This window comes from Onychomys torridus, chromosome 8, assembly GCF_903995425.1.
Source record: "Onychomys torridus chromosome 8, mOncTor1.1, whole genome shotgun sequence".
Classification (NCBI taxonomy): Eukaryota; Metazoa; Chordata; class Mammalia; order Rodentia; family Cricetidae; genus Onychomys; species Onychomys torridus.
Genome location: NC_050450.1, coordinates 54,356,020 through 54,373,386, shown reverse-complemented (window position 1 = coordinate 54,373,386; position 17,367 = coordinate 54,356,020). Strand labels below are relative to the sequence as shown.

The 17,367-nt window shown below is 42.4% G+C and overlaps 1 protein-coding gene across 1 annotated transcript in view; it reads left to right on the top strand.

The window, feature by feature from the left end:
* The window catches only part of Dnah9 (dynein axonemal heavy chain 9), a 349,307-nt gene that overhangs the window by 60,673 nt on the left and 271,267 nt on the right, over positions 1-17,367 (top strand). Inside the window, exons 15-18 of the mRNA XM_036196748.1 lie at positions 1,631-1,766; positions 5,387-5,583; positions 5,676-6,100; positions 17,121-17,343. Coding sequence (XP_036052641.1) covers positions 1,631-1,766; positions 5,387-5,583; positions 5,676-6,100; positions 17,121-17,343 — 981 coding nt within the window. The remainder of the gene's footprint in view (positions 1-1,630; positions 1,767-5,386; positions 5,584-5,675; positions 6,101-17,120; positions 17,344-17,367) is intronic.

Below are 17,367 nucleotides of genomic sequence, written 5' to 3'. Positions count from 1 at the left end.
CAAAACATGTCTTGACTTCACCTGGTTTTAGAAGGGCAATTTTACTGCATACAGAACCCTGTGCAGTCTTGTTTTATTTCATATGTTGTGGCTTGGCTTTCATGCCCACACTGTGTTCCATAAGAAGCAAGCCTTAATTGTATCTTTGTTTTCTCTGTTTGTATCTTTGTTGCCTCTTTTCAAGTTGCTTTTAATAGATGGCTGCTTAATTCTTTCTCAGTTTTTCAATTTGGCTATGATGTGCCTGAGTGGCTCTTCATTGCTCTCACCCTGCTTGGAGTTTACAAGATCTTTGGATCTTCTTTTTACCAGATTTGAGAAGATATTTTGCTTTCCTTAGTTGTTTCAATTTATTTTTGTTATTATTTTGTTATTATTTCCTTAGTTGTTTTGTTTTTGAGGTCTCCCTATTTAATCCAGACTAGCCTTGAAGTCATGATCCTCCTCTCTCAGCCTACTGAGAATTAGGATTTCAGGTATGTGCAAAACATACTTGGATTACTTGTTCATTGTTTGTTTTACAACTACAATGGTCTTGTCTAAGCCAAAATCTACTCTATTTTCTAAGCCTGACTTTTGTGCATGTGTGTGTGTGTGTGTGTGTGTGTGTGTGTGTGTGTGAAACAGAAGTTTGTCACATAAAATAAGCCTAACCGTTACTTAGTGTAGAAACATCCATCTTAACACCTGCAAGCCACTGCATATCATCACACATTACAATTTGCATAATGATAGGCTTAAAGTCATTAAGAAAACCTTAAATCTACTTAGGATGTAAAGGCGTTGGTAATGCATCTTAAAAATTTTAGAGTCGTGTCACTTAAAAGCAGGATTGTGAAATCATTAAGCTCCAGCAGGATCTGTAATGTGGCAGTGTTTCCTAAAGGGATAAGTGTGAGCCATTTAAGAGAGTCACCTCCCAGGGTTACCTACTGCCTTCTCTGAAAACATCAGCTCCCTGGAAAGAGGCTGTAAAGTCTTAATGAAAATGATGAAAAGCAGATGGATGGCTGTGCTGAGCATCATTGAACACTTAGGTTTCCATTCCTTGATGTCCAAACCTTGTTACTATGGTGATATTAAGGGTACCCTAGGTTGAGAAAAGAGAAGGGAGAGAGAGAGAAGAGAGGGAAGAGAGGGCAGGGGGAGAAGGAGATTTCTTGTATAGTTTGTTTTCTAAATTATTCAGTGTGATGATGTAAGGCCTTTAATCAATATCAAATGCCAACCATAGAGCACAGCCCATTTCTAAGGATTATCCAGGAAATTCTTTGCAACCCTGAATGCTAGTCATCCTTCTGCCTACCCTACCTCCTCCTCTGATGCTCTCCCTCAGCAGTATGAGCAGTGGGAGTTGGCAAAGTATACATGTGCTACATTCCTCCTGAGAATAGAGCCAGATCCTATCATCCATCTTCAGGGACAGACAAGACCCCAATCTCCTTCATTGAACTGATTTGTGTTCCTCTTAATCAGTGGCTTTCCCCATCTGACAGAACAGACTGTGAGGACATGTAACTGCAAACTCTTTGCAGAGAGCTTTATTTGTGTGCATTCCTGTTAGTGATGATTGTGCCGGTTCTCCTGTGTTGTTAAATATGGCTTACACCCTTTCTTCTTTATTTTGTAGGAAAACCTGGTTCTGTTTGCAGCAGACCCAGCATCTGGCATCTGGAAGACTTACGTTAACTACATTGATTCCATGTTGTTGGATGGATTCTTTCTGGCCATCGAGTGTTCTCTCAAATATCTACTGGAAAACACTGGTGACTACCAACGGATGGCAATGGGCCATGACTGGGCAGATAGCAGCAGCATCCAGTGCTGTATTAAAGTGAAGTATAGTTGAGGTTTGCCAAAGTGCTGGGGCATTTTATGAGTGATGCAGAATAAACTAGCAAAGGGAGGTGCAAAAGGAAAACAATCGTGACTCTAAATGTCACATGACACACCAGGCTGTAAGATCATAAGGATCATAGCAAGATCAAAATGAGTCTTCCATCAAACTCAAGGTCCAGGAGAGAAGTGGCTGAAGCTGGAGCCACAAGAAATGACTACTAAGGACAGCTTCCTCCACAATTGACTTATGGGCACATGGGGGGGGGGGGAGGAGTCCTGTACCTTCAAACTCCACATGTTCTAGCTCTGTGACCTTTGGGGAACACAGAGAGTTTGAAGTTACCAGGCAAAGTGGGGGAAAAAAAACAGAACTATGTGTGAAAAAGAGACAAGAAGCAAGGGAGAAGAAAGCTCTCAGAAGGAAGAGAAACGTTAAGAAGGTAACAAGCCATCTCTGAAGCAATTAGAAATAGGTAAAGGCTTTGAATTAGGGTGGACAAACTGGGATAAGGTGCACAGAGTCAAAAAACTTATAACAGCTCAGCTTGGTTAGTAAATGGTGAGTTTGAAAGGACAGAAGAGTTCAAGATTAAAAATTAGACTTTCACAATCTGGTAGATTCTGGGTTGCCTAGCAAAGGTTGTGTTGAAGAGTGAGTCAAGGTACACCAGCAAAGGAATATTTTGAAGTCAGAGGATCAAAGTGAGATGGGTGCTTAATGTCAGGTCTAACCAAGTACAGAGATAATTTCAGCTGGCCAACAAGAATCCTGATACCCAGTCTGTGAGAGAGGGGGCCCACGTTGAGGATGCAGACGGGGGCAGTGGTCAGCCCAGTACAGCTGCAAAACCAACTCCATGCTGTTGGTAGCTGGATAGGCTGAGATGTAAAGTGTGGTCTCTGCCTGTAGGGAGCAGGGCTGCCCCAAATTAAAGAAGTATGGCAATGCACTTTGGGAGGTTAGTTTCTAGAGCCTGGGGTATGGAACATGGATGCTGAAACATAAGATCTAGCCCTTAGCTACCAACATGAATGTTCTCTCCTTATTGGACGAGACAGACTTCTGATGTTGGAAGTTTGGGCAGCCTCCCACTCAACCATTGCCTAGACCTAAGATGATGTCACAGCCACTTTGGGGACAGTGCCCACAGATGGCATCTCAGGTTAGTGACTCTACCCTTGCCTAGTTGCTATCTGACTGTTGATATGGAATGGCCTGGTGTGCAGCTTGCCCTCTGATGGAAGACAAGATTGGAAACGAAAGGATGGAGAGTAGCTGGCAGTGTTTCTCCAAGATTACCAACTCAATAATCCCTTCATGAAGACCAGAAAACAGAGGAACACCTTTTATTCAAAATACGGTCCTTCCAAATTCTTTGAGTGGTGACTATTTTGTAACAGCACATGGGCTTTACCACTGAGGCATTATAGGTAAAATGTAAGCCCAGATATGCTGGTGCACACCTGTAATCCTAGCATCTAGGAAGCAGAGGCAGGAGAAATACACATTGAGGCCATCAGGGGCTACATAGGGAATTCCAGACCTACTGGGCTACATAGAAGGACCCTATCTCCAAAAAACAAAACAAAACAAAACAAAACAAAACCATGTTTTTATAGATAAAGACACTAGATTTTTCTTGTTGGGTCCATTTTTGGCTCCCTGAGTTGGGTCAGGCCTATTTATCTCTATGGCTTTTCTTGGCTTTTTTGTCATAACTGCTCACATTTGCATAAATAACGGATTACATGCTACCTACCACACCACAAATCCCCTGGTAGAGCTTACCTGCTGAAGGACTGGCTTATACCTCCATTGAGGAAGTGGGGCACTTTTCCTCCCATCATAATAATGTCTGCATTTTATTCAAGGTAGGGATTGTGTTCTTATGTTAGCCTGTGTGGTGAAAAGTCCAGTCGCTTTCAAATATTCTCTCAAATCTAGTAAGTGCTGTAAATAAACCACACACAGCTTTTTCTACTGACGTGATGTTTTACAGTAATGTGCAATGCACCGTGACAGCACCTTGAGTACCCTGACTGAAAACTCTGAAATCCAAACGGTTCTGAGCTACTAACCAAGCTCGAAAAGTTTTGGATTTCATACCATTTGAGACTTGGAATAAGAGTGTCCCCCATGAGCAGACTATGCTGCTAGTCCTGAAGTCCTTCTAGTGCCAAGCATTTCAGGCAAGTGATGCCCACCCTACTTAAAGATGAATTCCATGGGATTGGGTTGCTGTTTGTGTTGCTGCTGCTGCTGTTATCCTGGCTCTTCCCAGACATCAAGCCTGCGAGACTCTTGGCAAACTTCTCTCCCTTAGGTTCAATGCACTTGTTAAGACCCTCCTGTGTCCCACAGTCCATGCTCATTATTCTATCTCTGTGGTTTTCTGGTAAAATCTCTGTGGTTTTCAAGTAAAATCTTAGTCTTACAGGGGATCTTTGAGGACCTTGTAGTTTTTAGTTAAAGTGAATAGCCAAGCTACGGTGACTAAAGCTCCATCCACAATGTGATGTGAGCGATAAAGAAGCCCACCCCTCCCCAAGTAGTAGTCCATGAGAATGGCTGGTTTGTGGCAGGTTACTCTTATTCTATAGCTCTTCCATTCTCTAGGGCTTGGACTTATTCCATGGTTGAGAGAGTCATGTCACATCCAAGCTATAGTCTGTGAGAAGGAAGAAGGAATGTGTAGGAAAGGATCGCCTGAACTCTGGGGTCCCTTCCCATCTTCCCCTAGTGGGAATCACATTGTTACACATAACTCCATGTAGAGCTGAGGAATTTGGTTACACACCCAGTTTGAGCTCTTTTGCTAGGAAATAAAAGGGCAGTGGTTCAGTCAAGAGACTCTTTGGCCCACACTATCCATCGCACAGCACTCTCCCACTTATTTTCTACTCTCAAAAGATGCACAATTTTCAGTGGTTACCGGTAAAACTTTAAGTATATGGAACACAGTGCTTCATGTTATATTTTGACTTAAATCTAACAAGGCAACTTCATCTAGCAAGTAATCAGGAATCTGTAAATTATTTATGCTGTTTTTAAAATTTTTATCACTGCAAGACTGCAGAATTAAAGTGATCCCCATGTTTATAAAAAAAAGAACAGAAAATTTAGGGTTGTGACTTTTTGATGTTCTTTTCTGCGTGACTGTGGGCAGGCATACCCCACTCATGAAATGGATAATGGTGGGACTGTGTGGTTGACTACTCAGACTCTTCTTCAGAAACAGCATCACCCTAAGAGGCAGCTGAGAATGTAGAAGGAAACTAGCTTGGGTTGGTCAGTCACTGGAGTGTGCTCTTCAAGGACAAGGAAAGTAAATGTCCTGTGGTACCCAAGAGAGCCAGCCCCACACAAGAACCGGGCTTATTCAGAATGTCAGCCGTCCCCTGTGGAGACACACTACTCCAGGGCTGCCCTCTCCTATTGCCAGGCAAAATTTACATTGTCAGTTGCCTGCATTCTAAAGAAATTCTTGAGTCCACGATTTAGGAAATGGTGCCCCACTCACCATCATTCTGTCGCTTTATTTTCCAGAGTGTAAGGCTGGAATCACCCCAATATTTGAAGCACAGCTCAGCCTTGTCCCTCCAGAACTAGTTTTCCACCCATCTCTGGACTCTGGAGTGAAGGGGGGCTTATATGACATTGTTGAGAGTCTCCTCAGCAGCATTTTTGCAATACCATCTCTGGTACCCCAGCTGTCTCCACACATTGGCTCTCCTCACTATCAGGTACTGCACCTGCAAGCATCTGCCTTCCTCCACATCTGGAAGATCTCACTAAGCACTGGTCTAACCTCCCTGCTGTTATCTCACTCCCCCAGGGGGACCTGGAGGACTTGACTGACTTAGCCAGCCTACGGAGCACAGTCATGGAGAGGGTGCAGAGTATGATGACCCTCTGCTGTGGCTATCGGAATACCTTCAGCCAGTACTCTTACCTGTACGTGGAGGACAGGAAGGAGATTCTTGGTCAGTTTCTGCTTTATGGGCATGTCCTCACACCTGAGGAGATAGAAGCCCATGCAGAAGATGGTATCCCAGAGAACCCACCCCTCCTCCATCACTTTAAAGTTCAGATAGACTCCTATGAAAAGCTCTATGAAGAGGTGGTGAGCCTAGAGCCCAGCAAGGTGTTTGACAGCTGGATGCAGGTTGATGTGCGACCCTTCAAGGCATCTCTGTTGAACACAATAAAGAAGTGGAGCCTCACGTTCAAGCAGCATCTTGTTGACTATGTCACTAACAGGTAACACTAGTGTCCTACCTTCTAGCATCCCAGGCTGCAGGGATGTCATGCTTGGGATCATCTTTGTAGCTTTCCCCACTGGTTGATCAATTAAATTAAAACAGCTTTTGACATTTCTAGTCTCTCTGACATCATGATAATTTCAGCCCTGTCCCTTCCTCCATTCACCAGATAATGGTCTGTGTTATTTTTCTTTTTATTGTTGTTGTTATTATTAAGAGATTTTCTATTCATTTCACATACCAACCACAGATTCCCCTCTTATCCCTCCTCCTGTTCCCCAGCCTTCTCCCCCCCATCCCCATCTCCTCCAAGGCAAGGTCTCCCATGGGGAGTCAGCAGAGCCTAGTACATTCAGTTGGGGCAGGTCCAAGCCCCTCCTCCCTGCACCAAGGCTGCACAAAGAGTCCCACCATAGGCACTAGTGTCCAAAAAGCCAGCTCACACACCAGGGATGGGTCCCAATCCCACTGCCTGCCTGGGGGCCCCTTAGACAGTTCAAGCTAAACAACTGTCTTCACCTATCCAGAGGGCCTAGTCCAGTACCATGGGGGATCCTCAGCTATTGGTCCACAGTTCATGCATTTCTGCTAGGTCTGTGTTATTTTTCACTTGGTGCTCAGGGGTAAAAGGCACCTAGTAAGTAGTAAATAACGTTAGAGACCATACTCACAGATCCACACCCCTCACATTTCTGACTCTGAAATCTAAGCCTTGGAGGGAGAGGTAGTCTAATTTCATTTTAGATTTTATTTCCCACCACTTCCAACTTGTTCTAAATGCTCCAGCTGTGCAATGTGGGAGTCATTAAAGCCTCAGGCTTCTGTGTGCCTCTCTGTGCCATCTGATCCACATCACACATAGACCCTGAAGGTCTGTCTTCCAAAGACCCAAACTACCTAGCACTGTATCCTCTAATCTGGATCACTGGTCTCTGCATGGGGGAATCGAATTGATTGACAGTCCCCTGGTCACTCCATCTTAGTCATTGTCCTGAGAATTCACAGCTATCTCCACTCCCAACCTTGAGGAGTGTGTATGTGCCAAGAGGTTGGAACCACTCTGTCCAGTAATCGCCCTTGGTGTGTCTGATGACCTTGCAAGGGAGCCAGCCTGGCTCCATTCCTGCATTCTGAGCTGACTTGACTTTGCTCAGTGCTGAAGCTGCCCCAATCCATGTCCTAGAACAGTGAGCAAAAACGAGACAGCAAGACTAAGCCATCACCTACTTAACAGAAGTCCAAGAGATTGCCAGGGTGGTGCTTCAGCACTGTACAAAGCCTTGCAAAGGACAGGAAGGATGGTTTGCACAGATCAGCAGGGTTCCTTTGAAAGCAGCAGCTAGTATCGGTACATTTGGGAAAGCTTTTGCTCCCCAATGAGGTGGAGGCCAGAGGGAGAATGGCTGGTGGGTGGTTTGGTGCAGACAGATGCTTCTGGAAAGAAGCAACGTGAGGGGAAGGCTTTGAGGTCCTCCACTGGTAGGCCTGGTAACCCATAGATACTGGGCACCTTTAAGAATGTACAGTTTACTTTTGTTAGTGTTCCCTGCTGTTACCTACCGCTGGCCAGCCACTTCCCCTCCATTTCTCCCCAGCATCACTATCTCCACTGAAGTGACTTCTATCAGACAGTACCAGCTGCCACTCCTCCTTGGTGAAGCCACCTACTAGACTCTTACTCATCCTCCTCCCTCACCATCAGGCTCACATCCTTTCCCATCACCCTAGTGACCTCACATACCCACTGAGTCTCCAGAATACCTGCTATGTTTTGTTGACTTTGGCATGCTCCGTTTCTCTGCCATATGACTAACACCTGATTTATGCTTTGCTCTCCATGGGGGAGGGGAAGATGGGGAAGTAATTGTTCTCTATGCCAAAGCTCAGATGTAAGCATTCCATTTTCGGACCACACCTGGTGGTACCTTTCCACCTCACTGACTTGGCAGCACCACTGTGCAGAATTTTTCAGACCAATCAGAATTTCCAGCCCATTGATTCCAGCACCTTCTCAGTATCTGTCGGTCCCACAATGCTTCTTGCTCCCACCCTGAGAAGTCCTGACTCCATCTAAATCTCCACATCTGCACCCAAGCAGTTGATCTTGGCTGAAGCTAACTCAGTTCTTCCCATCAGCCCCATATTCAGCTATGTCAAGTACCTACTTGTAGACATGCCTCCAAGTGCCTTCATATGTTCCCTGGTGCTTCTATCTCTCCCAGATGCCCTTGCCTTTGTTCTCCACAAATTCTGAAAGTTTGCTAATATCATCAGTGACACTATAAGTACTGTTCTATGCATATCATTATATGCACGGACAGGCATTCCTTCAGGATATCTACATATGGGCAGAGTAGCTGGGTCAAATGTGGGTCAGCTGTGGTAAACCTGCTCCAAGGTAGAGTATATCCTTGTGTAAGAGTTGCTGTGTCCCAGCATCCTCAGCGACTCTTGGTCCCAGGAGACTGTTTCATCCTAGCCTCCTCACAGTGTTTCATGGAGCTGAGAACATTACATTACTTTTATCAGGAATAAGGTGGCTCATCTTTTAGGTCATTGGCGAATGTGCTATTATTACCTTATCTTCCCTTTCCTTGGACTTCATTTGGTATTGGTTACTGTTTAAGCATGACTTTCATATTTAAGCTGGAGAGACCGCTCAGTGGTGAAGAGCCCTGGGTGCTCTTGTAGAGGACCAGGGTTTGGCTTGCAGCTCACACATCATGGTGGTTCACAATCTGGTGCCTTCTTCTGGCCTCTGTTGGAACTGCATGTGTGGTGCATGTGTGTCTATACATAATACTCAAAACTACTAACATAAACAAAACACTCATAAATTAAAGATAAAATCTTTTTATAAGTTATTAGTATATTCTACGTGTGATATTTTTCTAGTTTTATATAGATCACTGGTATACAACTGCCCAATATAGTCTCTAGTCTTGTAGCCTATTTTTCTACTCCATTTACAGGCAGCCATCTGTATTCACATGGTCCACATGTGTAGATTCAAACCACCACACATCAAAACTATATTTTAAAAGCTGCCTTTGAGCTGAACATGTACAGACTTTGCCATTGTTCCTAAACAATACAGCACAAAAACCATGTACACAGCATGCACATTGTATGAGGTAATCATAAATAACCGAGGGAGGGGTGATTTGAAGTACATGGGAAGTTTTGCATAGGGAAGATTTAAATAACATACTGTTCTGAAGAAGGGATTTGGATGTCTATGGAATTTGATATCCACGGGTGGTTCTGGGACCAACACTGCACCATTTACACAGAAGGATGGCTGTGTTTAGTGTTTAGATTCAGCATAGTCAAATGCATCTGTCTTCTCCATTGGGTTCTTTTTCTCTTATCTTGTTGAGTAAATTCTCTTTCTGTCTAGAGATCCCAAGAACTCTCTCTTACATTCTATTCCTAAAGTTTTAGAAATTCTCTCCTACATTAAGTAGTTCATTGCTTCAAGAATATGGCAAAACCTTAATCACTGTAGCTTTGTGTAGCTGGAGTTCTTCTCTCCATCTCCCATCAAGCCCACACAGTCCCACAGCCCACATATAAAATAATCACTCAGATGCTTATATTACTTATAAACTGCATGGCTGTGGCAGGCTTTTTGTTATCGACTTCTTCTATCTTAAATTAACCCATTTCTATTAATCTATACTTTTCCATGTGGCATGGTGGCAGCTGGCAGTGTCCCCCTCCTCAGCCTTCCACTTCCCTGAATTCTCCTCTCTCCTTGTCCCGCCTATACTTCCTGCCAGGCTACTGGCCAATCAGTGTTTTATTTATTAACCAATCAGAGTAGCACATTTGACATACAGAACATCCCACAGCAGCTTTGTAAGAGATCTTGATATCAGGTGGGGCGGATCTTCACCTACTCAACCTTCACTGAAAATGTCTTGATAGGGGCCTTTGAGACTTCTGATTAAACTTGTATTGATCATAAGTAAGTTTGGAAATTTTTATCTGGACTGCATCAAACATCCCCGTGTAAGCCTGTAACTTTTCCCCCTCTCATGTCACTCTTGTTTGCAAGAAAATTTATAATTGTTACCTTTAAGTTAATTCACAGGTGGTTTTGTCAAGATTATTCTTCTGTATATTTTGGTTCCTAGTTCAAAATATTTTAAAATAATATCCTCTCTGAAAATAGAATTGTTTTAAATATATTGATAGTTTTTTTCAAGGCGCCCTGCTAAATTACCTTATTAATCCTAATAAATGGTTTGTTGACTCTTTAGGGATTGCTATGTATATAGCCACACCTACAGATTTTATGATTTTCATTTCTCCCTCTTCAGTTACTGCTTATCTCAATTTCTTATCTTACAACACTGGATAGGACTTTCTGTTTACTGTTTGACACTGGAGTATTGACAGACACGCAAGTCTTAAGCCTGACCTTGCAAAGAATTCGACTACTGAGTTATATTTGTTATGAGAATATGAGGTGTGTGTGTGTGTGTGTGTGTGTGTGTCTGTGTATGTGTCTGTGTATGTGTGTGTAAATGGTGTATATGAGAATGTGTGGAGTGTGGTGTGTATGCTTGTGTATGAGTGTGTGTGTAGAATGATGATTGCATGTGAGTATGGGGTGCATATGTGGGGTGTATGCTTGTGTGTGTGTGTGTGTGTGTATGTGTGTGTGTGTGTATAAATGTCTGTATATGAGTGTAGAGTGTGTGGCATGGTGTGTATGTGAGAATGTGTGGAGTGTGGTATGTGTGTATGAATGAGTGTGTGTAAGTGTGGTTGCATATGAGTATGTAAGATTATGCAGTATGATAGGTGGAGTATGATTTGTGTGTGCGTGCATGTGAATCTTCCTGACTAAAAGATCCTCTCCTTTTTCTAATTTGTTAAGAGTATTTAGCTTAAGTGCAAGCATAATTTTTTCAAGTACTTTTTAAAGTATACCATGATAATTCTGTTTATTTCCTCAAAATGTTGTCTTGAATATTACTATTTTGATTTCTAATATCTAATCAACCTAGTGTTGCTGGGATAAACCTATCTGGAAACATCACAGTTTCCACTCTATTGGTGGGGTTGACCATGTCTGCAAATCCTTCCTTCAGTGCTACTTCCTGTATTGTGAGCTACATTGGCCTCTTACTTGCCTTTTTCATGGCATCTTGGGCGGATTTTAGTTTTGAGAATTTGCCAGCTTCATGAAACAAGCTAGGGTGCAATTCTGCTTGCTTCTTCCCTGGGAGAGCTGTGTGATACTGGGATCCTTTGGTCTTGGAAGTTTGATGTAAATCATTTATAAAGGCATTGGGGCTTGTAATTTTCTCTGACTGAGGATTTTAAACTACAGTTTCTTTAATGGTTATAAAGATAGGACAATTTTCTTGTCATTACTAAGTCATACTTTCTATAAATGTATCCAACACACATTAGTCATTAGATTTCTGTCATGAAATGTATAACTTCATCTTGTTTCATCTATTCCAGTCCTTTTCATTTCTATTGATTTTTTATTGCTCTTGTTAGCTCCTTTCCTGATTAGCCTTACAAAGAACTACTTCATACATTCATCGATTCTGTCGTTATAATTTGACTTTTATTTCAACAATTTATTATGTCATAGAAGTATTGTTTCCTTTGGGTTTATTTTATATTTCTTTGCTGACTTAAGATGAATGCTTCATTTATTTTGAGTTCACTGCCTTTTTGAATGCTAGCATTTTAAATCATAATTTCCTTTCTTTGTGGAGGTTTACCTACATGCCTGCCTTTACTGTGTAATATTTCCATAATGATCTAGTTCTAAACATATTTCATATTTAACATTCATCTTAATGATGTTTGTCCCAGTTGCTCTGTGATTTACTTCTGAGTTGCATTGTGATATCTATAATGACAAGCTTCTGGAGCATGCTGATGTCTGTCATATGAGCTATAGCCAGTTTTGTTTTGTTTTGGTTTTGGTTTTGGTTTTTTGGTTTTTGGGGTTTTTTTGTTGTTGTTGTTTGTTTGTTTGTTTGTTTGTTTGTTTGGTATGTGGAGCTGAGGATCAAACCCAGGGCCTTGCGCTTGCTAGGCAAGGGCTCTACCACTGAGCTAAATCCCCAACCCCTATAGCCAGGTTTTTTAAACTGGTGTGTGCACAGGTGAGGAGAATATGTCCTGTAATGGGCATGATATTCTATGCTCCTGCTATTTGCTCAAGCTTGTTAACTGTTTCAGTGAGATCTGCTGTATCCTACGTGCCCTTTTTTTTTTTCCCCTGCTTAATTCTCAATTGCTGAGTTCACTCTGTTCAAGTCTTTTGTCTTGAGGCTATCTACACTATGACTTTGTCCCATATTGTAAGGGTCTACATCACTTGATCTATTTTCCTGTAAACCAAACCTTTAACTAGATGTCAGAGACCTCCTTTCCCCCTGGCTCTGTCTGTTGTAGTTAAAGTCTGCTTTGTTGGACATTACCCACCATAGCTAAGTGACTTCCCTCTGAGTGCCATTTGCCTGGTGTATCTCATTATCCTTTGGCTTTCAACCTCCCCACGCAATTACATTAGGAGGAAGTTTTATGATCGACATAACTGAATGTTTAAACTGCTTTTAGCATGCTCACCTTTAATAGTGGGCTTTGTTCACTCTACTCACTGGGCTGTGTTTCAGTTTAAGTCTAGCATTTTATTGGTATTATTTGTCTTATTTTTATAATCCTTTCTTCCTTGATTTTGGGTTGAACATTTTATTTTCCATTTCTAAATTCCATTTTTCCCCTCTTCTAGCTTACATGCTGTACTATTATGCAGCTCTGAAGGTTGTTTAACCAGCACTGTTAGATAAATAAATACATCTGTATGGTCAATCTTCTCAAAACCAGTGCAGAATCAGGAAATATACCTTGGGGTTAGAGTACTTGCTCAGCATGTACAATTCCCTGTGTTCCACACCCAGCATCACACACACATACCATGCATACTACATTACACTACACTAAACACACACACACACACACACACACACACACACACACACACACACACACACACCCTGAGTAAGAATTTTATTCTATTATTCATTCACCAAAATAGGTCATTTTGATAGTTTTCCAATATTGATTTAACTCCCTCACATTATATTTAAATGAAGTATTGCACAGTTTTTTTTTTCTGTAGTGCTGGGGATCAGACCAGCCTTGTAGATTCAGCAAGTGCTACACTACTGAGCTGTATCCTTAGACCTCACTTCCTGCTGTGTTTTATATAGATCCACCCACAACACAGACTCAGGTACATCCATTAGCAGTTCCTTTAGAAGGGTCTAGTGATGGGACTGTGTTCTTCATCTGAGTGTATTTATTTTGCTCTTGTTATTTAAACAATATGAAAAAAATTTTAGAAAGTCAAATTTTCTTTGATTGTTGAACTATTATTCCACAGTGTCCTGGCTTCTATTTATGTTTTTGCTACTAATTGGTAGCTGTTAGTATAACTGTCCCTCTTCCCCCTCCCCTCTTCCTCTTTTCTTTCTGATAACCTGAAGCTCATACTAAAACATCTATGGGTATTTCTTTATATTTATTTCAGATGATTATTACTTTTTAGGGGGGGGTATTTCTTAACATTGTCTACTAACTTTCAGAAATTCAAGAAAATTCTTAGCCAGGCTCTCCTCAACTCTTACTTTTTGCTCATTCTTTGGTCCATTCTGGAGCTCTAACCATGCTTAGAGAAGATCTTCATGTTCTCCCATATCTGAACAGCATCCATGCTTTTCCTGTTGTACCACAGATGAGATGAACAGATCTCAAGTCAACCATAGATCAGTCTGACACCTTCAGTTTTAATTCACACTTCAGTCACTTATTACAGGAGAAAATATATTTATAGAGAGAGCCTGTAGCACAGGCTGACCTGAACTCACTCTGCAGCCTAGGCTGACCTGAACTCACTCTGCAGCCCAGGCTAGCCTTAAATTAGCAGAGATCCTCCCACGTCTACCTCTTGAACACTGAGACTACAGGTCCCAGGTATCACCCCGGCTTCACTGTCAAGTGATTTGAAAATCTCCTTAAGTTTTTCCATCAAGAAGGTATTCGTATCATCATGTGGACTGCATGAGAAATAAAAGCCCATGATTCTCTGACTTGCTCTCCCTCTGGGCTTCACTGCGCCATGTCACTGAGATTGTTTTTATCAAAGCCAACAGAAATCCTCAGATTGTCCATAGTCGTTCTGCCCTTGGTCTCTCTCCTGCTTGTCAGCAGTGAGTCTTCCCCTCTCCTGAGGCCCTCAGACCTTCAAGGTTGCTTCCTCTTGTTTTCCTGTTACCTCTCTGGCTATGTCTTCCTGGTGCCTCTTGCTGGGTTCAGCATCTCCCTGGGGTCTCTAAGCACTTGGAATTCCTGAAGCCTCCATCCCAGTCTGCCTTCTCTGGCTATCTCCATTGTTTGGGACATTTCTCATGCTTCCAAGAGGTCTGTAAAATTGGTGATGGAGCTCAGTTGAAGAAAACTTGCTTAGCATGTGGGAGTCTCTAGATTTCATCCAACTTATTTAATTAATTGATTGGTTTAAAATACTGATGTGCCAGGCGTAGTGACACATACCTGTCATCTTATCATTTGGGAAACTAAGGCAGGATAACCATAAACTCCAAGTCCACAGAAGCTAAATGTTGAATCCTTGTGCCAAAACAACACAAAGAAACTAAGTGCCAGTAACTACCGGTTTTACATTTTAAACCTCATCCCTCAGAAATCCAGGATTTCTGTATGAGTTACTTTTCTCATTGCTATGATCATATAGTGGACAAGAAGCTACTAGAAGGAATTTGTTTTGGTTTACATTTTGAGAAGATATGGTAGCTGTGAGGCAGCTGGTCACATTGCATCTACAGACAGGAATAGAGAGAGGCAGGTAAATGCTGGTGCTCAGTCAGAGCTCCCCTTTTATTTAGTCCAGGACCCCAGCTCCTGCAATGGTGCTCCCTACTTTTAAGGTAGGCGTGGTAGTTCAAAAGAAAATGGCCCCCAAAGGGAGTGGTATCATTAGGAGGTGTGGCCTTGTTGGAGTAGGTATGGTCTTGTTGGAGGAAGTGTGTCACTGTGGAGGTGGGCTTTGAAGTCTCATATATGCTCAAGATACTACCCAGTGTCACAGTTGATTTCCTTTTGCCTGCAAAATATAGGGCTCTCAGCTATTTCTCCAGTACCTCATCTGCCTGCATGCTGCTGTGCTCCCTGCCTTGATGATAATGTGTTGACACTCTGAAACTATAAGTGAGCTACCCCAATTAAATGCTTTCTTTTTAATAATGGTTGTAGTCATGGTGTCTCTTCACAGCAATAAAAACCCTAAGACAGTGTGTCATCCTTCTTCAGGTAATCAACCTAGAAACTTTCTCTCTGACATGCCCAGAGGCTTGTCTCTCTGGTGACTCTAGACCCTATCAAGAGTGCTAATCAATACTAACCATCACACCTGGCTGATATCTCCCTTAGGTGTCTAGGGTCTACTAAATGTTCATGACAAAGTCCTCTCCCATTCCCCACAATATAACAGCCATACCCAGTTTTTCCTCACATCCATAAATGGTGTTACTATTTGTCTCACTGCTAGATGCCACTAGGAATTTTTCTCATCCCCTTATATCCCCTGGCTTCTATTCTTGTGTCTCCATCCCTAAGGCACCATCCCCTGCAGCAGCTAATATCTATTTTCCAGCTGCTGAGCCATCTACAAACATGAATCAATCCATGCGTTGTCTTGAGAATTCTTTCATCTAGATGAGGACCTGAGCTTACTAAGGTCAGCAAGGGCTCTGTTAACCACACTTTCCCTCTTCCATGCTTCTCTCTCTTCTTGTGCCTCTGCTACCTTGGCTTTGCCTTCGTCAAGCCCACAAATTGTAACCAACCCCCACTGCCCTTACTCATGTCTTTTCTGCCCCTGGAGTTCCCATGTCTCATGCCTTTCTGTGGCACACTCCATTAACGATTTGCTTTTCTGATCAATGTGCCCTTTCATAGGATGGACTTTGCTGACTTCTCATCACACCAAGTCTTGGCTTGAGCCTCCATTCTTTGATCCTGGCTTTTCTCCAGTGCCTTTTCATCTCTGTGAGAAGATGTACAGTGTGTGTCATCTGTTTGCTTCCCACTTCCTTGTCTTGCTTTTATGCAAGCTTCATAAGTGCAGGGACTTTGCTCATCTTCTCTGTCATTCTCCTCTCAGCCCCTGGACACTTGGTCTGGTTCCTGATGGATACTCACTGAACATTTGTTGAATTCCAGAATGCATCTCACTTAACTGTCATAACAGCTAGTGAGAGAGGAGAGTCTTCCAATCTTCTAGGTAAAGGAAACCGAGGACTTAAGATGTTAAATGTCTTGGGCTTTCTGATCTGTCTAATAACTGAGAAAGGATTTCTCTATGTAGCCCTGGCTATCCTGGCTCTAACTATATAGACCAGGCTGTCTTTGAACTCACAGAGACCCATCTATCTACCTCTGCCTCTTGAGTATTAGAATTAAAGGCATGCACCACTGTGCCCAGCTCTCATTTTTGCCTTCAAAAATTTATTTATTTGGAAGTATTTCAGACTTAACCAAAGTTATGAAAACTGAATAAAGAGTTTTTGTTTACAATTACCTGACCTTCCAAATGATAACATCTTGTCTAGCCACAGTACACAATCAAACACCATGAGTTATTATTGATGTAGAAGCAGTAACTAATCCATTGACCTAACATAACCTAGCATAAGTTGCCCCACTCATATCCTTTTTTTGGTCCAAGATCCTACCTAGGTGCACATACTCCATTCACATGTCACATCTCCTGAGGGACTAGGGCTTCCCTCATGTTCACAACCTGCACACTGGTGAAGAAAGCCACATTAATCACAACACTAGTCCCTTGAAGTACCAAGCCCATGAAGAGCTTTCTTCCTCAATCACTTCTGTTAAAGATGTCAGTATCCTGCCTTTCAAGGGGTGCAAGGAGATTGGCCCTATTCTTTGTGTTCATTCAGCCTGGCTGACCTTGACATATTCATAAAGAGCACTGAGAGTGGTTTGCTCAAGAAAGTGGAGAAAGGAGATTTCCAAGGATTGGTTGAGATCATGGGACACCTTGTCACCCTTAAAGAACGACAGAGCAGCACTGATGACATGTTTGAGCCCCTGAAGCAAACGATTGAACTGCTGAAGTCCTATGAACAAGAGCTACCAGAAGCCGTGTTTAAGCAACTGGAGGTCAGTACATTTGACTCTTCCTTA